At 39.2% G+C, this 25866-nt stretch overlaps 1 protein-coding gene across 2 annotated transcripts in view; it reads left to right on the top strand.

The window, feature by feature from the left end:
• glceb (glucuronic acid epimerase b) overlaps positions 1-25866 on the top strand; it is a 47607-nt gene that overhangs the window by 12125 nt on the left and 9616 nt on the right. For both annotated transcript variants that reach the window (XM_017414273.3, XM_037979772.1), the window contains exons 2-3: positions 9179-9297; positions 18152-18682. In XM_017414273.3, coding sequence (XP_017269762.1) covers positions 18166-18682 — 517 coding nt within the window. In that variant the 5' untranslated portion in view covers positions 9179-9297; positions 18152-18165. The remainder of the gene's footprint in view (positions 1-9178; positions 9298-18151; positions 18683-25866) is intronic.

Raw genomic sequence — 25866 nt, 5'->3', positions numbered from 1 at the left:
TGTAATTATAGAATTGTCTCAAATGCAGTTAAAACGGTGCATGAAGAGGCTTCCTCAAACTGTCTTTCTGATATGGTTCCAGTGGACATTTGGACAGTGACAGAGGTGTGAAAGCCAAGCCACAGGAATGTTCTGGGTTACAAACTGAGTCACAACATGATCGACTTCTGCGCTGCATTAAAGAACAGGCAAGGCCCCTTTTTTGTGCAGTCTTTAAAGCTGCTGGAAGACTGCATATCCAAATATGTTAGAACTTCCATCTAATCAGAGGTGTAATCATTTAAGTCTGTAGGATACATCCGCGCTACCATTAAGCTGAATTTCACGTAAGGTTAAGCTAAAAGAGGCGGAGAGGACCTAAACGCTGCAGAAAGATACAGATTTATCCTCGAGCAATTACATCCAAGAGAGACAGCAGAAGACTGGCAGGACTCTGCTGCTCCGATGAGAGTAATAATGTCCCCGAAAAGCCAGTTAAAGTTAAACCTGCAGAATAAAGTAAAGACAAGGTCAGCTGGAAAAAAAAGAAAAGACATTTTTTGAAATCACCTCAGGGCTTTTGCTCTGAACAGATTTCATCTTTACTGCCACACACGTTCAACCTTGTTGCTGGATGCCCTACAGACTCTTGACATTTCTGGGAAATTCTTCATCCGTCAGCGCCAAGGTGCTTTACATATGAAGTCTAACTCTGCCCTCCGTATCTGTCTAATTTTAAGGTCTTGACAGCTTTTTTTTGATGCAATTTCTTTAAAAAAAGAACAAATTGCAGCAAAATTGATATTTCTCTTTCCTTTCTGAAGACTAGACTAGATCCAGCTGTCAGTTCTGGGGGGAATAAAAAGCAGTTGTGACTGAAGTACGTGTATATTGCAAGGAACGGGTTATCAGACTGAATCTGATCTCCCTGCAAAGTGAGGGTCAGTTTTCTCAATGCAACAGAAGTGCCATTATTAAATCTCCATGGTTATCTCAGAGGCTCACATAAAAAACAAAAACAAAAGAGGCACACTCTTGTCTTTGAGTCTTTTACAGGAATTTTGCTGCTCCTGCAGTTATTATTACAAGAAAAAAAAGTGTTGGTTACCATTTGAAATGTCACCTAATGATCATTAATAGGACAGCGTTTGCTTCCTGGATCCTCAGCTGCTTCCTGTAGCAGAACAAAGGCTGTAGCAGGAAAACCTTAATGACAACAATGCGTTCTGCGTTCGGAGTGAGAAACGGTCTCACTCAGAGTGTCTGAGAAGATGAAATGACCTGAAACATTTTAGTGCCCCACTTCCCCCTTTTGTGTTTCTATTTCTATCTCTGTGTGGCTCTCCGTCTTTTTAGTCAGAAGTCTTGACATTTTAAGAGTAAGGCTCTCTGATTGAAGATTAATGATCTATGAATATGCAGAATTCTGACAGTAGGAAAAATAACCCCCTTTTTTTATGCCTACCATCTCCCCTGAAGCCTCTTTGTTCAACCGTCTTTATTTTTCCCGTTCTGTCATATCTGCTGGAGATTGAGCGATATATACCATCAAAGCGTTTTCAGGCTTCCCCACTCTCTCCCGAAATTCTTTTGATTTCCGACAGCACAAGCTGCTTAATATTCCTAAGAAGTCCGTGGCCTTTTTAGTGAACTAACAAGGTTCTGAAGATGCAAGTCTTGTTTTCGTGTGAAAGGCAGCTGGGGTGCAGCCCTCTTCTTTTCCAGAGCTCACACTGCAGTGTCTGTGCTGCTAACAAGTTCAGAGCTGTTAGCGCCGTTCTCTGATACAAAGGCCAAAAGAAATTTTTTTTGTCTTTCAGAACGTAGGCTGCACTTAATAGACAAATATCATGTGATTGGCGAGACTTCTTATTCGGTTTTGGATTTGTGCTAAAAGAAAACAATGAACAGAAAATAGTGACATGTAAGTTGTTAATTAATTGCTTGTTGTTTTTAAATAAAATGTCACCTATTCAGATTCACGTTTTTGTTGATACATTCAAACCTATGACACGCCATAGGCTAAAAGAAGTGTTAAATGGAAAAATACGATTGTTTGTTCACTTGTTTTGAAGTCACTGGCACATCCAGACAAAGGTTATCATCATCAACGTGTCGCTGAGTTCAGGCCTGCCTCTGTTATCAATAATTGCATCGTCTCAATTGTTAGATAACTGTAATAATGTCTGCATACAGCCGGTGAAATGATATTGGATCCCCTGCTGATTATGTAAGTTTGCCACCCCACTTCCAAAGAAATCAACAGGGTGGGTGGACAGGTGCGCTTCAGACTCTGAAACTGATTTGTTGATTAAATGTAATCTGTGAGAGCTGCAGTTCACACGGCGGCATGCAAATTCTTTTATTTATTGTTTTTTTTTTTCTGGATTTTTGATTGAAATGCCTTGCTCCAATAAAATGAAAACATTAAAAGAATTGGAGACTGTTCATTTCTTTTTGAGTAGGCAAACTTACCAAATCAGCAGGGATCAGATGATTATTTCACTTCACTGGAATCGTCCTAATAGGCTTAATTAACACGTGGAAATGATCTGATTGAAACAACAGAAGTGACACACACACACACTGATCATCACCACTTTATGACAGAGTTAGAAATTCTAAAAAAAAAGGACATTTCCAATATTTGCCATCTTATTTATTTTTTAGACAAGTTAAGTTGGTCGTAACTTTCTTTAAACTTAATGAGGCAATTAATGATCCCTAGGCCCAGACTAATTTAATGCTGTCGCTAAATGTGGCCTGTGAAGCCCCATTTTCTCATTTTGCGAGTTTTTGCTTAAATCCGAGCGCCAGCTTTTTGCCTACGAGCATGAAAAGAGTTCAGTACAGAGAGTACCACTGAGTCTTGACAGGCACCCTGGGTATTTGCTCAGCTTCCAAAAACTTTCCGTCCTCTTTGCTTTGAACTTAGTTTTCTAGCACAGGCTTGTGTGTGCTGGCTTCCACTCTAAGACTTATCCTCTCAAAGACACTTCAGTTTTCAAGTTCCTCTTTAGTTCTTGTTATTGTGCGTTGACTTCACCTGCTCCCCCCCCCCAGGGCACGTCTGCTCTCGTTGCTTTGGCCTCTGAACGCTGGCAGTGGAGATTTAATGACTGCATACGAAAATGCTCGGTTTAATTTTGCTCTGCGCGGTATGTAGATTTTTATGGAATTCACACCTGGAAAACAGTTCTGCAAGGAAAAGAAAAGAGCGAACATTGAGATCAGCTGCGTTTAAACCGGGTGCAAGTCGATCAACAGGCCCACAGTTTTTTTTGTTTTTTTTTACAGCCACAAAAGGAAGCAACAAAAGCCCTAAATGCACACTAGGCACCTTTTGTAAATAACATCAGAATTTACTATCTATATTCCTGATCGCTTGTGACAGCCACAGTGCTTCTCACAGCATGGGATGTGGACCCACTGAAACCCTCTTTGTTTTGCTAAATCCACCGTGAAATTTTTCCCAGTGTTGGAGAGTTGGGGGAGGTTGCACGGTAATTGTGCTTTGGGAAAATATTCCCAGCTCCGTTAACTACGTTGGCTCCACAGGCTTGCACCTTTTTGTAAACTGTAGAAAGAAGTGGCTGCTCACTCAGTGAAAAGAGTCGTAAATTAAAGCAATAATTCAGGCTTTGTTCTTTTTGTTTAGGGCGGATTTTTTTGGTTGTCTTGATTGGTCAACTTGTGAATTAAGTAGGCAAAACCATTTTATGGACAACTCAAACAGCAGGTAAATGAGAATAAATCTGTAAAGATTTCATGTGATATATTCTTTAGAAAAAGATAAATCATATAAATTATAAATTTGTTTGGAGATAAATTGGCACAGTTCCCACAAATCTTGCCTGGAAGAGCGCAACGCCATATTTTCACCTTGTTGGTAAGTAAGCGCTAGACAACGATGGCTTCGAAGCAAAATAAATTCAGGTATTTACTCACTCATGACCAATGTGTGAGGGAAAGATATGCAGAAGATCACTACTGTCAGGATTGACCCGTATGTTAATTGTTTAGTGTGCACGAAGAGTGCCTACACCATGGAGGAGCTACGTGGCCTGAAAGCAATGGATTCACACAACTTTAACGGATTTGTAAAAGATGCCTGAACTCTCTGTTTTAATAACAAAGTTTTGGTGAGTGGCAGGGTAAGCAATAACAATATCATACATGTAGATTGTAAATGGCTTGCACTTGTATAGCGCTTTATCTAGTCCAAGGACCCCAAAGCGCTTTACACTACAACCATTCACCCATTCATTCACACATTGATGGCGGTAAACTACACTGTAGCCACAGCTGCCCTGGGGCGGGCTGACAGAAGTGAGGCTGCCATCACACCGGCACCACCGAGCCCTCTGACCACCACCAGTAGGCAAGGCAGGTGAAGTGTCTTGCCCAAGGACACAACGGCTGAGACTGACAGAGCGGAACCAGCAACCCTCCGGTTACAGGATGAACCCTTACCTCCTGAGCCACTGCCACCCCATGTACATGTAGGCATATCATATGGACAGTGTGTTTATGGATTAGAATCAGATCTAAAATGGCACCAGAGCTTTGTTTGTATCTGTTTTTATTGTTGTGCTATTTATTATATCACTGGCAAAACCCTTGTAATTTTTAAGTTAATTCTTTAACCGTAACGTTATCTTTGGGGTTTAGCACAGAGCAAAGCTGAGTTATCTACTGTGGAGATGTTCTAAATCTAAACCGGTCACTCTAACACACAAACAATTATACTCCAACATTTTTTAACAGAACTTTCCTTTTTCTTTTTCTTTGTTATTTTTAGAATAAAAGTGGTCTGAACAGATTCTGGACATTTTCGAATAATGATCCTTAAGTGGTTGAAGTTCTCCAGACTCACCAACGTTCTGCACTCAACTCCTCTGTTTGAGGTCCTTCGTGTTTCTTGATAGCAGGAATGTAGTGAAAATTATCGCCTGCACGGTTAGAACATCCTTTAGCTCGACATGAAACAACCTTTGCGACTACGGTCAAAAATCGCCCGTTATTGAAGGAGAATGTCTCCTCTGCTGTGGCTGAAGGTACGGCCTGCTGCAACGGCAGCGAGAGAGGAGTGTCCGTGAGCGTGACGTCACCTGGGAACTGTGTGTTGTCCTAAATGCTGACAGTATCCTCAAACACAATTGTCTTCCATACAGTTGTAGCTCTATTCTGTATTTACAGTGACAACACTTGGATAAAGAGTGATCTGGTTTATGCATCAGTTCTCTTAGATGAGCTAAATTGTTTTGTTTTTTTTCCTTTCTTTAAAAATATTTGAAAAAAGGTTTTTACGGTACTTTTTGTTCCTGCCTGTGTGCACACTAGATAAGAATTGATTCCATTGATCCAGTTCACGTCGTCTCTGAAAGCAGAAATCTGAGTTAATTTAGCTCTGCACTCGGCACACTCTTGGATAAAATCTCCGCGCGTCAGATGGTCACTGATGGCTGGCACCGGCGTGGTATCAGCGGCACGATCAGCGAGTGTTAGGCCAACGACTGACTCCTCAGAGAAAATGTCTTTATTATGAATGCCCAACAGATGGGTCCTCATCTCTCTTTTTACCCTGACTACAAGTCGTGATAGATGGCTGCGCGTGTCAGGACGGCAGCATATGAGGAGCAGCTCCGATAATTAATGGCAGAATATCCTTTCCAGTCAAACTGTTACGAGAGAAATATCTTCAGCTTAATGTGCGGGATGTATTCATTAGAGGGAGCCATAAAGTTGGCGCTCTTGATTCATGCGCGAGATGTCAGCTTCCTGCTCAAGGCAGGTCAATTGAATCGGACAATATGTAAAGTCAATTATACATGTCAGTATAGTGCTAATATTTGAGACGGATGGCCTAAGGCACCTTGAAATAAACTAGTTTCGCTTCACCTTCACTGCCTTTGATTACACATCCGCAAGAGAATTATTGTCACGACTTGGTTTTCGACCTATTTTCAGTGAAACTGGAAATGTTTGACTTTAAAATCGAAACATAAGGAGTGCTGGTTTTAACTTTTTTTTTGTAGGTTTTGTTTCTTGCTGTAGAGAACTATAATCCACCTCCTGCTGCTTCCACAGCTTTGAGGCCGTACGGCGGCAGAAGGTCCATTGTTTGAGAGTGTCCGTGGATTGGAGTTGTTCCAGTGTGTCCATACTCGGACTTAGATGGGTCCAGAACCCGGGCTCCCACTTTCAGCTGCAGTTTGCGAGCAATGAGTGACAGGCGGATGTCTTTTAAACTGGAGAGCAGGACATTACAGAAACACCGTATTATAACCAGACGAGACTTTGTTCTGGGAACTGATTTGAAAATGAAACATCTTTGACCTTTACGTTATTGCAAGCAAAGAAAATCTATTATGCTAGAAGAAGAAATAAAAAAAGGAATCTGCATTTTAAATCTATTCATGAAGTTGCTTTTATTTATTTATTATTTTGTTCCTTTGTTGCATTTTGTTCACCTAAAATTGTTTTAACAGGGTTGCTAATCGCTCGCGGCGCTCTTTCAGGTAGATAAAAACAAACTTCACGTTATTCATCTTAAGCGCAGAGGCTAAAGCAGAGGTTTAGAAAACTAATTACTTTTTCATTCTTGGCCCTTGTGGGTTTAGAAATGTTAAGATAAAAGGAAATGAGACTCTGATGGTCTTGTTGGTTTAATACGAAAAGATTAGTGCAACTCTCACGCATCCAGGTTTCAAACTTCCGTGAAAGTAAATGCCTCCTCATTTGGAAACTTAAAAACTGGCCCTTAAGAGAGAGCAGATATTTAGGATGAAAGTATCTAGGTACGTCCCACCTCAGTGTTTAAAACATACCCTGTATATTTCAATAAAAACATGAAAACGATCAACTTTAGGCGAACAAAAATAAGAATTTATACATTCTTCGTATGTGTAGTAATGTCTCCAATGGGTCTAGGTCTACTTTTTTCCTCACATTGTTGGTATTTCTTCCCAATGTGTATAAAAATGAGCTGATAGTCTTTTGTGATAAATGTAATCGGTGTTTGCATGTGCACACAAAGTGATCACATAAACCTTAGCATTTTTAATCACATTGCAATCTTCAGGTTCACATTTGAAGATTATATGTGCCGACTGATCCCCGTGTATTAATATTTATTTTGATAAATATTTTAATCTGTTATGACCACATTATTTCATACCTTTATGTGACTTGGCCTCAGTTTTATAGTTGAAATGTACACAAACGTAAATGTTTAAAATGGAAAATTCCAAAGAGCTGAAATCTTGCATTTGCTTAGAATTTTTTAAACATAAAAGAAATCCTACTGTAGCATTTGAGGGCCATTAAGTTCACAAGATTATAAGCATCTTGAATTATTATTTTTTTTCTGATGAATATAAGTAGCTAAAACAAAACAACAACAAAAATGGCTCAGAAGATGGTGATGGAGTAAATCCTGCTTTTCATCCTCTTGAAGAGGCAGACATCTGAAAACTGTTAAGCATTACGACATTTTATTCCAATATTTTCGGCAGAAATTTTTTATTTTTTCATCTCCTTCACAATACTTTTAAACTCTCAGTGGGATCCCCTGCTTAATGCGTCTCCGTCAGCTTTTCAAACCAAACATATGCTTGTACCTTGAAGTGATTGGGAGGAAAAAGGGGGTGCAGGATGAGATTCAGAAAGAATGAAAAGCCCTCGGCTGGTGTTTGCTTTCCTTTTTTCCTCCTTTTACCTTCTGCCTGCAGCACACCTGCCTCAAAAAGCATTAGTCCTCTCATACAGAAGCTACGGAATATTGATTAAGATTGCTGCCAGCGTTTGTGCTTTGTTTTTACTCTGACTGATAATGTTCTCTCTTTGGCTGGATTCACACTACCCAGCTTCTACGTCGACTCTTCACAATAAAATTATTTCAGAAATAATAATAATAATGGAACTTTTGGGTTGTTTCTTTCTTAAACTTTAAACACTGTATTTACAGTGAGCATGCACAGGTTTCAAGTCAGATTTCCTTCCTAATAGTATCAGTGTTTTTCTTTGCAGACTGTTTACAGGAATTCGGATCACAGGAAGCTGGTTTTGATGTTTGTATGTTTTATGATGAAAATAGTTTAAATTATCTGGCCATCTCAACTTTGTAACTAAGAAAAGGCTTTTGAAAACAGCGAAACGTCAATGGTAAACTGAAGAGACTAATCTGAGGTGAATCGTTTATGCTTTAACTTATTTAACTCTAAATGACTACATTATCCTAAAATATATGACCTCAATTTGTCAGTTTCAGCAGCCCTGTTTTTTTTTGGTTTTTATTTTAACTTAGTTTTGCCAGTGAGCATTTCATTAAAAGCTCAAAATGGTTTCTTTGATACGGTGATTTAACGCAGTCGATAACTTCACAACTTGTTTCATCGGGAGAGATAAATGCATTGGTAAGACAAGCTGCATGATAAACTATCCATAAGACTGTTTGCATAAATTCCCTGATTGATTGTATAATAACGACCCTGCTGTTAAAAAGCATCTAAATTAATCATGGCTGCAATTACACATGCATTTGCTTCCTGATGTTCAATCATAGTGCATCACTGTCAAAGTCTGACGAGCATTTATTTAAGAGTATAATTAGCCACACTGCAAACAATAAAATCAAAAAAAAAAATATATATATATATATATATAGACATCTCAGCAGTTAGTTACATTTGTCTTTGAATTGTTTGTATTGCTTTAGAGCTCTGAGTCATAATTAATTTATCTTGTTTAAAGGATTTCTTTTAAGAGTGTAGCGCATGCTTGATTCGTGACGCTCGAAGGAATGAATAAGAATTCAGCTGTCGGCATCCCAGTCAACTGATCACGAACTAAACCTTTGCAGAGAGCAAATGAACATTTTATCATGTTGATACGAAGCAATCTTCTGGGATAACTTGCATCCTGCTACAGTCTTCAACATCCTGCTACATTCCTTTTAGCATTTTTGCAGACTAATTTGAACCCCTCCCACACACACACACACACACATAACAGCGACTGGTCAGAGTTGTTTAGATGGCTAAAGGGGATCGACTTATTGATATACAGTGTTGTGATAAAGTAAGTCGCAGTGAAACCATTTTAGTTCTTTTCTTTAAGTATGCCAAAGAGATTGTTGCTTGTTGGTGTATTATTATGTACGTTTGCGACCTAGTAATGAACTTTCTTTTGTTTTTAGATTCCTGGGGAGGCTGCAGGCAGAAAGTAGCCAAAGAACAGGCTGAGGACAGAGTTGGGAGCGAAGGTGGACGCGATGTTGAGCCAGGTCTTCGCTTCTTTGTGAAAGCATCCGAGGAGGCAAGTATCCACGCAGTCGTCGCTGTCAAAGTGCCTTTAAGCTCCTTGGGTACCAACAAAATGAAAACAAATGGGAAGTTGTATATTAATGTACGTAACGCAGCCTTCTTAATTGTGACCTTGTTGTAACTTTGACTGGGCTTGTTTTTCATTTTAATGAAGTAGCACACTTTGTCTGCTGCAGTCTTACAGGCATGCTGAGTTCTTTTTTTTTTTCCTCAATTCATTATACAAATTAACTCTTGGCTCTTCTACTTTAACATCTGCTGTGGAAAAATGACCTGCTTTTACTTGTATGATGAAATTCTTGAACATAGATTTGATCTCAAGCCCCGCTTTCTTTCTTCTTTGAATTAGTTTCACTTTTATTAGGAAGGCAAAGGCTTCCTAATAAGCTTGTTTATTAGCTTGTATAAAAGACAGATAATTGTGTCTGTTTGTGGCGACTGAAACCCATTCCCACGCAGAATGTTTGATTAGTTATAGATAATAAGGACATCTTTGTACCACTGATGATGTCTGAAGCTGTTTTGTTGTACTCTCCCCGTGTTAAACTTACATTCAGTGTACCTGTTTAATTAAAGTCTTTGTCAAATAGCTCCCTTTTAGTTGTTTAGAGATTAGTGTGAACATATGGCAGAAATGTCTGATACTGTCGTACAATCTGGTTTGATAATGACAACATGATAGGGTTAATGTATTCTGTTATATTTTTAGTTACATGTTTCAGCACAGCTAATCACAACATTTGGATGCTCTCACAGTTTGGCTCATTTGTTAGGTTTTTTTTTATGTATATTGAGAACGACACCAGAAGAGAGACACATACAGAGAGAGATGTTCAGTAAAGAATAGCAAAATGTCTCTTATCAGTTTGACAGCACCACAAAATGAAAGCATTTGTGTGCACAAAGAACGCCCCAAAATATTCAGAATGGTATCTGCTTTGGATGATTTCGAGGTTTCATCCTTTTTTTTTTTCCCTGAGTTTTCTCCTTTCCTACTAGTCAAGCTAAAGCTGAACATTTTCTTACACAGTCATGTCTTGAAATTACAAAAAAAAAACCAACAACATGAGGAATGGTGTAATTTGGGCACTGAGATCTGTAATGTCTTCAAATATTCTTAAAACCTTGTATTAGAAAATTAGTTTTGGGACTCCTTTTATTGTTTTTTTTGTTTGTTTTGTTTTGTTTTTGCTAGCTGTATTTTTGTCACATAAATTGTCGTTTGTTAAACAGATATATTTTGGTGGTGATCCGGTCAAAGTCACAGTTCAGCCAGAGTTCTAGTTCTGCAGCTGTATAATAGGATTTTAAACTCCACAGCTGGACACCTCAGGGGTCAGGGGTGATCACTGTTGATTTTAAGGTGATGGGGTCAAAGGTCAACACCACATCTCACCTAATGCTCTAACTCTTCAACAGTGCGATGTAGGAATTTGAAACTGCTCAGCTGGACGCCTCATGGGTCAAAGAGGATGCCTGTTGATTTCAAGGTTCATGGGGTCAAAGGTCAAGGTCACAGATAACGCCTTTGTTGAAAAGTTGTCTCTGCTCCTACATGTGACCCTTTAGTTTCCTCCACCAAGGAAGTTCTGTTTCCGGTTGTATTTGTTGGTTTGTTTGTCTGTCTGTTAGCAAAGATCAGGTAAAAACTAAATTTTCTGGAAATGTTGAGGATTTCACAAAAAACAAACAACATTAAATTTTGGTGCTGATCCAGATTATGATTCAAGTCGTACAACTTGTTTTCATCATTCTGTGTCCTTGGCAGAGGTTTGTGCTCTCTGAGTGCTTCTAGTTATAATTTGGTTTAAGTGGCCGTGTTTACATGGTCCACATTCCTGTTGCGGAAGTGGTACCGGTGAGCAGGAAATCTTTATGTGTTTACTCACACACTTTTTATGCTGTGTTCGAACAAGCGCCCGGCTTGACCTGCCTCTCAAACAATCCATTTATTTTCTTTTTCCTTTTGCGTCTTCTCATTCGAGTCATAGTTGCCTTAATCTCCCAGCAGACCTCAGCTGTAAGCTTTGTGGTAATGACTTGCTTAATCCTCCACGGTAAAACACACTGAGGCATTAACCGCAAAGCAGTTTATTCACTTACTGGCTGCCTCTTAACAAAGCAGTGTTGTTGTGTGTGGTGCAGATTTATGTGCTGGCGTGTAGTGTTGTTGAAGATCTGTTAGCCGACCATCTGCCAGTCTTTGAAAAGAGCACAGGTAGAAAGCTGGTCGGAGGTTGTGCTCAGGTTTCAACACCAGCGCCTTGTTTGGGGAGAACAAGATGCAACGTGTGCAGGACAACAACACTGTTTGAATTTTGTTAGATTTTTAAATAAGCTGCTACACTTACAGACCAAGCCTTATGTCTGGTGGAACGTTTGAGGGGTCAGGAATCAAGCCTAAGGTCATTTTATTTATTTTTTGCAAAGTTTGACATGTAGATGCACCCCTAAAAGGTAGCTTCTGTTCTGATTCAGCTGAAAAGTGTCCTGAGAAACTGTAGCCATGTTGAGTCTACAAAAAGATTCTAAATTAAGCGACTTAACACCAACATTGTTTTTAATTACGCATTTATATCATTTAGTTTGGAAATATGTTTAAGTATTTAGCTCCTCTTTTTTTTCTATTAACTCTTTATTATCAAGCAGTTGGTGTAGCTTTTTTCATTTAGTTGACTTCTGAGCTGAAGTTCAAGGGCTCAGAGGCTTAATGACTAAAACTAAAGGAAAGATCACTTTATAGTAGTTAATTCTTTATATATACATATCTAATTGTAGTAGACTGAACCAAATATAAAATGGAAAAGAAATTGTTTTGAATTACATTTAGTTGTGTAATAAAGATGCAAATCCCACCCTCAGCTGTTGCCTTGGATATGCCGTCACTCCTCTGCAGTATAATGATCAGATTCAGAACCATAATAGACACCCACAATAACTATCTACACACACACACACTATACACACACACCGTCTTCATATGCTAAGACGCCTCTAAGCTTTAGTATAAGCTGATTATTAACTGGCAGTCTCAAACTGGCACCTTACACCAGTGGTGGAGCTCAGTTCGACGTCAGAAAATTTAGTTCAGGTTTCATCACTTGAACTTCAAACGCGCAGGGTGCACCTCACAAGCTCTCAGCATTTTATTGCTTTGATGGTTATTTGTGATTCTCCGTAGCAGTGAAAGGAGAATTTACAATTCTCTCACTCATCCCGCAGCCCAGCCCCATCGCGCTCCTTACCTTGTGACAATCACCAAAACGCACGCCTCGAAAACTAAACGGAGAGCCATTTCAGATGAATGCTGTTATGACAATGTTCAGCACAAAGCAGGAAATGACTCTGTCCATTCTCATTAACCGACAGCTAGTCAGTCATTGGCATCGTGGTTACAAGTCCGTGGTTTCACAGCTCATTTCACTCTGGATTGTCTCCATCTCACCCCCCCCCACCATTCATCTCCAACAGCTGCCTCCCCCCTTAATGTCAGATCTCCGGCATCCAGCTGCTAGAATGATCTGCGTTACTGGAGGTAGCCAAAGCTTCTGAGTGGAAATTAACGCCGTGGTCGTACACCAGTATGAGCTGTCAGCCCGACTGATTTTTTTTTTTTTGCTTTTAAGGCTCACTCCATTCAACGATCTTAATGAAAAACTGCTCGCCTAGAAAAGACAGAGATGGGCAGCCGTTTTCACCATTAATTTTCATTTGTCTGGAGATCCAGTGATGCTGCTGAAAAGGCCTCAGGCAGCACTTTCACCCCATCCAGTGGAGCTCAGGGGTGAACAGGCAGATCCGAGTCAAATACACAAATCAACACAACTATTTATTTTTAACAAATTATATAATTGAACATGCATCAAGTTCTCTAAACTAATGCCACCTTGTAAAAAATAGCTTCTTGAAGCTTAACATAGTACTGAAATGATGCTATCGTTGCTGTCATAAATGTAAACTGATGTCTTTATAGTTCTGTAATGTTTCTTTCATCCATCTCGAGGAAAGAGGGTTACTTTTAGAATGTAAATTAAAAAGGGGGCTTTCTTATTTTATATTTAATGGATAAAATACACTGCCTGGTACAGCGCAAAATGGTATTTGTTTTTCTGTCGATTTTTGAAATGAAACACAACAGAAGTTGTTGCCACGTTCTTGTTCAGTTCCTGGCACGTACAGTTCATAACAAAGAGCCTCGTTGTTGGGTAATGTGCTGTCTAAGTGTGTGCTTTTATTGTGGTGGTTTGGAAAGTCTTGAATTAAATAGTTCATGCGACCTAAACCACCAAAAAAAACCAATATGAAAACTCTTTCATTTCTTCCGGTTATTCGCTCTGAATTATTCTGTCGCTGAAGAAGAATCTGAAAGTCTCAAGCAGCCTTTATCTGCAACTGCAGACTTTTTTTTTTTTTTTTTTCAAAAGGGAGCATATAAGCTGAAAAGCTGCTTTTATTTTTCAGTTTTTTTTTTCTAGCTTTAATCTGTCGAGCACAAGGGGCTTTTATCCTCCAATAGGATCGTCTTTCACCTTCTGTCCGTATATCTTTTCTTTTTTTTTTCATTCGTTTCATGTTCGTGTTGTTTATCTTCAAAATCAAAGTATTATCAGCAGAGAGATTATATCAGAGCAAAACCTCCTGAACACATCTGGTAACCACTGGATTACCGAAAGCTTTATATCAACAGGTCTTCATATCTAAACCCTTAAAGGTAAAGGATAGTCGTGTGGTCGTAGTTTTTTCTCATCTTTTACCTTTTTATAGTTGATGTTGGAGCATTATGGAGTCCATGATGACTTTTTTAAAGGCTATTAAAAGATAAATGTCGGTGTTATAGAAATTGGTTCTCTGTGTAGGATGTATTTAGTCATCTAAGAGGTTTTTCAGACCTGTTGTTTAAAGCAGTTTTTATCTATTCAATTGCAGTCGGAAAGCGCTAAATATAAATCTGAACTCCCTCGGTGCGCACTGAAAACGTTTTCACTCAAACCACCTTCAACTCGTTTCCACATATGTTTGATATATGAGCATTTGTCAAACATACGTATATATTCTGAATATTTTTTTTTTATTTTAGTTTTTTTTCCAGTTAAGTGTTTTAATGAGACATTTATCAAAATCCTTCTAAATAAAAAGTTCAGTTTTATCAAGACTTAATTAATCAAAGTGGATTACAGGATGCTGTATGGGCGAGTTCATCTGGTTTAATGTTTGTTTTAACTGCTTTAAAGCTGTTGGACCACCACTGTGGGTCTCTGAAGGTTTAAAGTGAGAACAACAGCATTATGCCACATTATATTTACCTCACTGAACACAGCGCTGACGTCACGTTCTCAGTGAAGCTGTGTAAAACAGCTGACAGCTGTCAGAGCACTGTTTGTTTGTGGTGGATTTTTACTGGTTAAAATCGAGTTTTAGCTCTGACACGGAGTTCTGTGAAGTCATTAATCATTTTTGCCCCTTTATATCACTTACTTTGCATCTGCTGGGTAATTAGGCTTATTAAAAGATAAAACCGCAACTCAAATGGCTCTGAACCACGTTAATCCCGAAATAATAAAATGGTTCAGAAGTCTGATTATGTGATGTTGCCGTGTGTGTATCGACATTCAGCGCAGAGCAGGTAATTGACATACGATCGCAAAACGTTTTAGGATACACGGTTTTACCACCAAATGTGAACAAAGGCACCCTTTGGAGCTGTGAAATCACCCGAAACTGATTCAAAACGGTTTCGAAAATACAAATTTGAACAGGCCAAGTCTATTTTTGACCATCATCAGACGTTTTGCAGTTTTGAAACAGTAACACTGTTGTGTCTGTTGTCTGTACTGCACAGCAAGCACAGTCAGTTATTTGCTTGTCTTGAAAACAAACACAAATTATACTGAGAGTTTTAAGAAACCACTACGGTTCTCGTTCTCTGGTGGGAACATTTTCTAGATAGATGAATAGGTATATGCAAATGAATCTGGGTCAAAATACTCCAGGGATGATGCAGCACTGTCTGTGTAAGAAGCAACAAAAATGTGTGTTTGGTTTGTAATTAGCTGATGCTTAGCTGCAAAAAATGATTTACAAATGTCTTTATTTGAAGAAACAGAATCTGAAATAATAGCCTTAATTTTTGTCTTAACTTGCTATGAATCATAATGATAATAAACAATAGGACACTGCTTTTTTTGCTTTGAAATTTTATAAATCTGTTAAGATTTCTGAGGAAAATTGTCTCAAACAGTGAAAACATTTCTGCATTAGAATGGAACAGCGGCTTGGGTTCTTTATTTTGACAATTTCTTTACGGTTCAGAAGACAGAAGTATAAAATTTCAGAATACCGGCAGGGTCGGGCGCCTTGCTTTTGTGTGTATACTCTCCAAGTGTTAAGGTCTGAATGACTTTGGTGAAATGGGACAATGATTTAGATGAACTGCATCCCAAGTGTGAGAGAAGCTGTAGGGTACTCCTCATGTCTCAGAGCTTAAAGCTGATGTATATCAACCTCGAGCCTGAGCTCAGCACCATCAACAGAGAGCTACAAACAAGAGACGATATTTATTGCTGGTTCCTCCACAGGACCGGTCCTACTTATCTTTCCGGGTGCGGTCTGTAGGCCTTCTGCCTCACGGTTCTACCAGCGTTAGAGCTCCGATCGGCCCGGCGTTTCATCACTGCACCAGGCTGTGTTGTCTTTAAATGTCAGTGACCTTTGTGTGTGCCAATAACTAATCAAGCAGAGATACACTGAAGGGTAGCAGCAAAAAAATAAATAAATAAAATAAGACAGCAGGACGAGACAAGTTTGGTTTTGAAGTCGTCAAGCACTCAGAGTCTACATCCTTGTTGATTACAGTAGTCTTGTGCGTTAACATTTTTCAAGAGGCCTGCAGCTCAGTCATTTGACTTTGCATCGCTCTAATTAATGCACATTAATTGCACCAACCTTCAGCTGCAGCTCAGTTAAGGAGAGATAGTGGAATGAACTTGGAGAGTAATGATTTTTGCCTCTCCCTCCTCTGTCATCACTTTAACAGTAAACTCTGTGGGCAGTAAGCTGTAATTAGTGTGGAGGAGGAGGCTAAAGGTTGTGCATTGATTTCTTGTTTGCTTAGTGAAAATGTCGAAGACAAACAGAAGGCATAAAACATGAATCCCGACTCTCGCCAAGACCAGCAACACGCCCGATTTATGTGACACAGTTTAATATTGCGAAAAACAAATAATCATTCGAATAATTGCAGTAAGAAATGATACATTGGCTGAGTGGAAATGGATTTTTGACGCGGAATATAAACAATAGTATGACCGCGGCATTATGTTAAGACACAAGGGGCGGCATGGGGAAAGAAAAGGCTTAAAATTGGATTAAAAAATGTCAAAGTTAGACATGAATGATGGTGCGAACCTTTCGAAAGGGCAATTGGGTTGAGGCTCGGCAGGACCTGGAGATGCAGGAGACGCAACGGGCCGGAATTAAACAAAACATCCTCGGAATAAATAACGGGATCATCTGTCGGCGTCTGACGAATGTCCAGTTTGGGCAACTTTACAGTCCGTCTACATCTCGGAGAAAATTATCTTGAGGAAATACAATAGTTTGGTTTGAAAGATTCTTGTAGCTCATTTGCTGTAAATTAAACGAGCGTGCGGCTCTTAAGGCTAAACAGGAAACATGTACCTGAAACTAGCTGTCATATATATTGTGGTTTCAGGCTAAGATCATGAACTATTAGATGAATATTAGAATATTAACTGTTCAAAAATAACTGTACAAATCAGTTTTCTTTTGTACTGTAGGCTGTATCTGGATACCTTTTCATTTTTTTGCTTTGCCATGAGCTGTGACTTCCAGAAATCTTTATTTGCTTCTTTGGTTTCAGCAACTTGCTAAGAATTAGTCTATTTTCCAACTTTTGTACAGACCCCCAAAAAACCCAAAAATGAAATGGTAATTAATTTAAATGCTAAGCATGACATTTAAATATGTTATGTTAATTGTTTCTAGAGTTTGACCTTGGCTGGTTCCAACTTCAAGGCGGCATAAAAGTAATTAACTTTCACCTAAACTGTAAATGTGCAGTGAGGAATTAATGTAGTTTTAACTCCAATCCTTCTTTAAAAAAATAAATGAATGAAAAGGAGGATCAGCTGTAAGAGTTGTTGATTGTTGCCAGTTACATAAGACAGATAATACACAAACCTACGGCTGGTGTTGGTGACATACTTACTGGATATTTTGCATACAAAGTAATGGGAAGTTTGATTTAGATCAGAGTAAGCAATCTTTATTACAAAATCTGTCTCTTTGTATTCTTCAGCAGGTAAAAAAAAAGCTAAGCTATCTACTTTATTTAGGATTTTATGAAATGATAAGTGAAGGGACGTTGTGCTCCACGCTCTGTCATTGATTATAAACTGCTTGTTTTACCTTGTGACTAATATGCTACTAATTAATGATCTATTAGATCGGTCCATTTGGTTCGGTGTGAGCAGTTTGAGTAAACGGCCTGGGTCACGTCCTGCAGGGCACTGTCCAGACTCCTGATGGGGTCAGCGCCACTTAAGGCTTTACAAGGATTAGAGTCGGCGTCCCTTTTGTCCACCACTGAAGTAATTTGATTTAAGAGAGGAAAGGAATGTTTTTTTTTTTTTTACAAATGATCTTCACTGGCTTCAATCAGGTAGTTAATTATTTGAAGCGCTGTTTTTTTTTTTGTTTGTTTTCTTCAAACAAAGCTTTAATTTTGTCTTAATGAATAAGTCTCTGTTTATAAAAGAGAGCGTCTGAACAAATGTTGTTTTTTTGTTGTGCGTGGGTTTAATGTGCTGTTTGTGTGTGTTGTGCAGGCCTGGTTGTGAACATGCGCTGCCTGGCTGCACGGGTCAACTACAAGACCCTCATTGTCATCTGCGCTCTCTTCACGCTCATCACGGTGCTGCTCTGGAACCGCTGCGCCAGCGACACCTCCATCCGCTTCCTGCCCCGCGCCGCCTTCGTAGCTCCAAGTCCTAAGATCAGGGATGACGGCAGCCAGCAGCAGCAGCAACCTCCGCAACCTCCGGAGCCCCCGCCCGTCGTCGGCGTTCTCGGCGGGGTCAAGTACGAGGAGATCGATTGCCTGATCAACGACGACTCCACCATCAAAGGCAGGCGAGAGGGCGGGGAAGTCTACCTGCCTTTCGGCTGGCTGGAGAAGTACTTTGAGGTGTATGGCAAGATAGTGCAGTACGACGGCTACGACCGGTTCGAGTTCCAGCACAGCTACTCGAAGGTTTACGCCCAGCGCGAACCCTATCACCCCGACGGAGTCTTCATGTCCTTCGAGGGGTACAATGTGGAGGTTCGCGACCGCGTCAAGTGCATCAGTGGAGTGGAAGGTGAGATGATTTGGGTCATTAAATATCACAAAACGGTGAGACTTGAGTGTCTCGATGTGAACCCCTTCTGCTAAAACCTGTACAAATGATACATAACGATGCTTCTGAAAGCATAAATCTGAGTTTTTTTTTCCTGAGAAGTGTTAGCTGTGCTTCTCCAGGATCCAACAAGACGAGATTATTTTCTCTAGGGATTTTTTTTTTGTTTTTCTCACTGGGAAAATTGGCTCGCAAAGTAACTGGATTACACAAAAAGTGTGAATGCAGCGTAGCCTTCAAAAGAAGGCGAGCACATACAATGAACTGGTTTTATAAGTGTTTGTGATCAGTTTTGTGTTTAGGAAATGTGTGATACTCGATCAAGTATCTTAAATGTCAGCATCACGAGGAAAAAAATATCTTAATTAACAAGGTAGAAATAAATCTCAAAAGTATTTACTCAGTCTCTGGCATACATTTAAGAGAATATTACGAGAATATATGTTTTTTTTTTTTAAATTACTAACATTACCAGGCATCATTTGTGCCGCTGTATTTACTGTTTTTGTTCCTGTCAGTTTTTCTTTCTACTCCCTCAGTCTTTGAGTGTGTTGTGCTTCACTCCTTTTCTCATCAAAGATGTTTGTTTCAAGGTTCCTTTTTTTAAAAGGAAAAAACATGCTGGGAAGAATCAATAGCTCATTTTAAAAGGCTATTAGATGAAACCACATGGTCATCAATATATTTCCGTCTTTTGCCTGCATGAAGAAGTGGCTCAGTATACTTAGTTGAAATTGCAAAATAGATATTCATTATCCCTCTTTTATTCTCCAAAAAAAAAGACCCATCCGTCAGCAGAAGCAAAAAAACCCAGCACGTTTACACCATAAACTCCTAAATGCACCACGCCTTTTGTTTTAAGTTTCACAATTTTCCCGCAGATTAGTGGAGATGTCGAAAGCGAATGGGAGTGCAATTTGCAGTTATTCAGCAGCCGTCCTTTCCGCTCAAAAAGCAGGCTGTTGTTTTGGCAGCAAACTGTCAGGTGCAGCTTTACTTCATGATTAGTGATGCTCGGTTTCCGTAAAAGTAATTTGACAGCAGTTGCGGGTATTTTGTGAGATGCATTGTTCAGTATACGCACAGTGTATCTGTGTGTGTCTGTCTGTACATGTTATATATGTGTTTAAATCTATATGAAGAAAATGGGAATCCCAGTTTTGTTTCAAGGTTGTTGAGGTGAAGCCAGTAACGACACCTTCGAGGAGAAAAGGCTGTCAGTGAGTGAAACTACAGTAATGTGAAAGAGAAATTATACAGTCATGGAAGAGTAAAAGACAATTTACCTTGTCGTTATTTATTTAACACAAACCAAGCTGAAACGCAGAAGCGCTGAAGAAAAAACAGAGTTTATCCCAGCATCAATTTAAAGTCTCGCCACTTCTTTGCCACTAGATTACTGAGGTCAAGTATCCACCCCGTAGTACTAAACGGATCGAGTGACTTTCAGAGGCAGAGAAAGACAAGTGTCAAAATTTACATGTTTACATGTGTTAGTCTTTGTAAAAGTTTATTAATTACAAAAACAGATTCTTAACAAATTAAAAATGTTTATTATGTCAATAATTACAGAAACTGAACCATTAAATCTACAACATGGACATGTTCCTCATACACGTTTTCAGGTGGTTGTGTTTCTTGTAGCGTTATAAAATTAAAGTTTCATGTAGAGCAATAAGCCACATCTGGAGGATTTCTTTTCTTGCTTATTAGGACTGCAAAAACATTTCTTTTTTTCATTTAGTTTAGTCAAAAATAATTATTTCTTAAGTACATTTCTACCCAATCCACCATGGTTTGTTTTGTTTTTTAATGCCACACAACGTGTTATGTTGTCGTCTGTGGACAATTTCTTTTATGTTTCCCTTCAACATAAAAATGTCAGTCTGCACAGCTGGACACCTGATGTGTCAAGGGTGATCCCTCTTGATTTCAATCAAGGTCACGGGGTCAAGGTCACGGGTGAACCTTTATAGAAAACCTTGTCTGTGCTCCAACTCTACACTCATCAATTTGAGTTTTCTTTAAAAAAAATCTAATTTTTACATTTAGGATAATGAAAAAGTTTTTGGAACTTTTCTTAAAAGAAATATCTACGTGACAAATAGCTTTTCAGAGTAGTTTCCCGATCTGTTTTCTGTCGGGTAAATCATAAGCAGCTCGTGTACTTCCTACAACAGTTTTACCTGCACTGCACTCGCGTACAAAGTCTTTTCTGGGTTACCGATTACGCAATGTTACCTTGCCCCGCTACAGGAGAGGCCCGTGTATATATAGCAGAAAATGGGTCATACAGGAATTTAAGCGAACCTGAGGGCTCAACAGTAATTCTCGTCCTCTATTTACTTCATATTTCTCCTTGTAGCAATAAAACAGACAGTTACATTCCCACAAACTACAGTATCTACCAATTGGGCCCAAGGCACCTTGCTGTTTAACATGCACATGTGCAAGTATGCGCACATCTCCTCAAGCTAATATGATTTTAGAAGTGAAAACAGCAGTTCATTAATTAACCTGTCACAGAGGTACCACTGGACTTAATTAAGGTCATGAGAACGTTTCTCTCCCCATATACATCTCTACTCATCAAATAGTTATTTAACAAGACTCTCGGCTAGATGCATAAATTCTTATAATGGTCTTTCTAGCCTCTGACCTCTATACGCCTCGTCTCGGGAGTCACAGTCTGGCCCAGATTGTATCCTAAGCTCACTTGTTTCTTTTTAGACATCATATTACTGAGGACGGACTATTTTCCTGATTTAATAAACAAAAGCCGCCAAAACAAATGAAAAAATCCCTTTTTTTAGGAACGCATAAAAACGAGCATGCGTTTACATTTTTCCATGCCGTCCTTTGTGGCTTTGTGTAGTAGATCTTTAGGCCCTACATCTCCATGTTAAACCCGAAGCCCACATCTTTAGTAAAGTTGAGCTCTGGTAAATACATTCTGGTTCCTGAGTTGGTGTGAAACTGTCACACAAGTCATGCATGTTTTCCTGGAGTCTTGCATCTACTTGACACATACTGGTTTCCAGCCAGCCGCTACTAGGTTGAAGTAGCCAAACCAAAAGCAGAAATAGAAAACGGCATGTCCTGTTGTGCTGCTAAAATACAAAAAAATATTTTATTTTTATTCAGTAGACAATCACACTAATTGAGCTGCATAAACTACAGAACTAGAACAAAAAGCTATGACATTTTATTTCTTTTTACACCATTGTTCTCACTGCAAGTTAAGCTAGCTGCTGCTGCTAATACTCTACTGGCTAGCATGGTCTTCGTCTTGTCGTGCCCTCCTGTGAGAAAAAAACAGCCTGCGTCATTTGCAAACTAAAGCAGGCGTGCAGCAAGAAACATAAGGAGACAAAAATATGCTTGGAGAAATAAAATGGAGAAAACATACGAAGGAAATTTAATGGCTTAATTAAAAAAACACTCAGTCAAATGAGAATAAAATGGAGAAATCAGTTTAGGGGAAAGAAATTACTATTATTATAATAATACTATATATTATTTACTAATCCATTTTCATATAAATTATTATTTTTGATTTTGGCAGTGTAAGATCTTAATATTATTGTTCCTTGATGGTGTCCAGAGTCAAAAACAAAGACCCATGCTAAAGAACAAAAAAGCACAGGTCAAAACCTTTCAAAGGAAGACTGCTGCGATTTGGTAGCCACATTAATTCAGCATTATTGCATGAGCTCTATTTCAGGTTTCCTGAAAAATGTCTGCTCTCTAGAGTCACCAAAAGTGAAGACTTAACAGGCAATTTCCTGTGGATTACTTGGTCTTACGCAGTACAGCTCGGCGCTACGGAGTTGGGGATTTGACAGCCATTTGAGTTTAGGTTGTTAAGGGAGATGCCAGTAACAAGGCGGGAGGAGAGAGAAGTCGGGCAGTGAAGTAGAACTAAACGTGTTTGTGGATGCATTAATGCACGCATATCTGCTCGTGTGCTCTTTTCTATAAATATCAAAAATAATCAGAACAATGACTGCTCAGTTAGCTCTGATAGCTTAGTACTGTGTTCGTTGATGGGCATTTTTGTTGCATAGAAATCAGTTTATACAACATAAGTAATCTTTACCCACCTATAAATATGCATAAACTCTATATCTGATTACATCAGTTGATGTATAAATTTGTTTATAAAGTGGTTTTTAATCAAGATGAAGACAATGCATTAGTCAGCGCAAATACAGTTTTTGAAGCACATTTTCCCTTAGACCGTTCCCCCGCCAAAATAAATGAATGTGCTATAATCTGTACTACTGATATGTTTCGTGTTTTATGAAAAACTGAGTTCACTGTGAATATGAAAGCTGGTTTAAAAAGCAGTTAAAGGAAAAAGAAACTTGACTATGTATTGTTGCAACATGCAATTGATAAACCAAACTTTCATGTAAGAAATGCAACTTTGATACGGGACAAAGAGTGAATCCCCAGCTCCACCTGATCTGACACGGTGTTGAGATACAACTCTCACAGCGTACTGATGGACGCGTCTGTCGCTGGGATCTAAACATTTAGTTCAAACTATCTACATAAATAAAGATTGGCGGAGCGATTTTCATTAACTTTCATTGTCCAGAACAGCTTTTTAGATGCTGCCGTGGTGTATTTTTGAAGCTAGAGCCTGCACACTTGGAATGCGTGGCTGTACCCTCAATACCAAAATCCCACCTACACACCCTCCCAGCTCACTAACAGGCTGTCACACTGTCAGTCACAGTGTGACATCATACTTTTCCTTAAGCTTCAATTAAGTAATTGAAACTAAGGGTATAAAAAAATGCATATTTGAGCATACAGTAGCAAGGTAAGAACTACATGAATCAACAAGAGTCAACACTATCTCAAATGTGTTTGTATTTTTTACTTAAAAATTTGTCTCATTTGTTTAAATGGAGGGGCAGGACTTGAGAACTGTCATGCAGACAGCCACTAGGGAGCGCTCGTCCTTTGTGGCTTCCTCCTTCTGGTCCTGTGTCTAGTTATAATATACACTATATTGCCAAAAGTATTAGTTTGTCTCCCTTCACACGCCTATGAACTTGAGTGACATTCCATTCTGAATCCATAGGGTTTAATATGATGTTGGGGTAGTCTGCTCTAATTCATTGATTCATTGTTGAGGTCAGGACTCTCTGCAGGCCAGTCAAGTTCTTCCACACCAAACTCCCTCATCCATGTCTTTATGGACCTTGCTTTGTGCCCTGGTGCTTAGTCATGTTGGAACAGGAAGGAGCCATCCCCAAATTGTTCCCACAAAGTTGGGAGTATGACATTGTCCAAAATGTCTTGGTATGATGAACAATTAAGAGTTCCTTGCACTGGAACTAAGTGGCCCCACACCATAATCCTCCCTCCACCAAACTTTACACTCGGCACAATGCAGTCAGACAAGAACCGTTCTCCTGGCAGCAGACAATCCCAGACTGGTCCATCAGATTGTCAGACAGAGAAGTGTGATTCATCCCTCCAGAGGACACGTCTCCACTGCTCTAGAGTCCAGTGGCGGCGTGCTTTACACCACTGCATCCGATGCTTTGCGTATGGTGATGCAAGGCTTGGATGCAGCTGCTCAGCCATGGAAACCTATTCCATGAAGCTCTCTACACATTGTTCTTGAGCTAATCTGAAGGCCACATGAAGTTTGGAGGTCTGTTGCTGTTGACTCTGCAGAACGTTGGTGACCTCTGTGATTTATGACCCTCAGCATCTTTTGAGCCGGCTCCGTGATTTTACATGCCCTATCACTTTGTGGCTTGAGTTGCTTCCCAATCGCTTCCATTTTGTTATAATCCCACTAACAGTTGACTATGGAATATGTAATAGAGAGGAAATTTCATGACTGGACTTATTGCACAGGTGGCAGCCTATCACTGTATCACAGTGATCAACAGTCTGATGCCTGAGTGCTTGATTTTATACACCTGTGGCCACGGAAGTGAATTAAATACCTGAATTCAATGCTTTGGATGAGTGAGGGAATACTTTTGGCAACATGATGTATCTTGATGGTCTACACATAGAATTGATAATGTGGGTTGAAGTAAATGAGAGTGGATCTCTGCTGTGGATCCACTGGAACTTGTCAACCTGACAGTCAGTCCGCAGTATAGAAAACATCTGTCTCAATATAATCTCCTACATATCAACATAACCTCTAATAGCTCATTAAATAAAACTATTAACCACCCTAAGTGTAGATCTAGTTCAGTAGGATTTCCTACATGGTGCACTTTTTCCGGAACAGGGCTTCAGTCCTCAGCTTTATTGCTTGCAGCTTTGGCAGGACAATGAGTGCTGATGCTGTTGTTCAGAAAAAAAAAGACAACACAGAGGTGTAGAGGCTAGTTGCCATGTTCTATCTGATTGTAATCACTGGCTGGGAGTCTTGTGCAGATGGTAGATTGAGGCGGTTAGAAGGACTTATGAAGGTCCTTACTGAAAGCTGTCAAGTTATTTCACCTTTTAAGAAATTAGGCAGAAACATTGTCAGAATTATTAAATGCAGCACCAGTTGTAGCTAAAATGTTCTTTATTTCACTACAAAACTAATGATTTATGTGTGTTAGATACATTTTGTGTTACAGTAAATCGTTTAGTAAACAGTTATTACATTTGCCATTTATCATCTTTTTAAAAAGATTTTTCTACAGATTTAGTTGTGTACTCTGATGCACACTGTTTATGTAAATTTAAAAAAAGCATCATATTTTGATCATTATCTGTTTTTTGACTTCGTAAATCTGCAAATAATAACTCCTTTTCTTCAAGGTGCAATGTCCCAAACAGCACAGCGTTTGTGAGTAAGGTGGCACATTGTTCACTCGCATCTAAATAGATAACATTTTTATCAAAGGAAGGGATTTGAGTTGATGCTTGTGTCCTCTTCGTCACAAGATTTTAAAGCGAGCTATCTTTTAATCAGTAAGTTTTCTCCCTCAGCTATTTTTGTCTGCTCGAAGAGGAACAGCCTGCAATGAAATGCAGCAAATAAGCCAAATTCTTACCACAATATCACAATATATACCGCCGTTTACCTTCACTGGTAGGTTTATTTAAACCCATTTCTGCTTCCTTTTTCCTTCTCGTTAGGATTGTGGTTACGAACTAGGTCTTAATCT

Source organism: Kryptolebias marmoratus, linkage group LG15 (genome assembly GCF_001649575.2).
Source record: "Kryptolebias marmoratus isolate JLee-2015 linkage group LG15, ASM164957v2, whole genome shotgun sequence".
Classification (NCBI taxonomy): Eukaryota; Metazoa; Chordata; class Actinopteri; order Cyprinodontiformes; family Rivulidae; genus Kryptolebias; species Kryptolebias marmoratus.
Note: the sequence above shows the minus strand (reverse complement) of the source record. Positions and strands in the feature narration are given on the sequence as shown.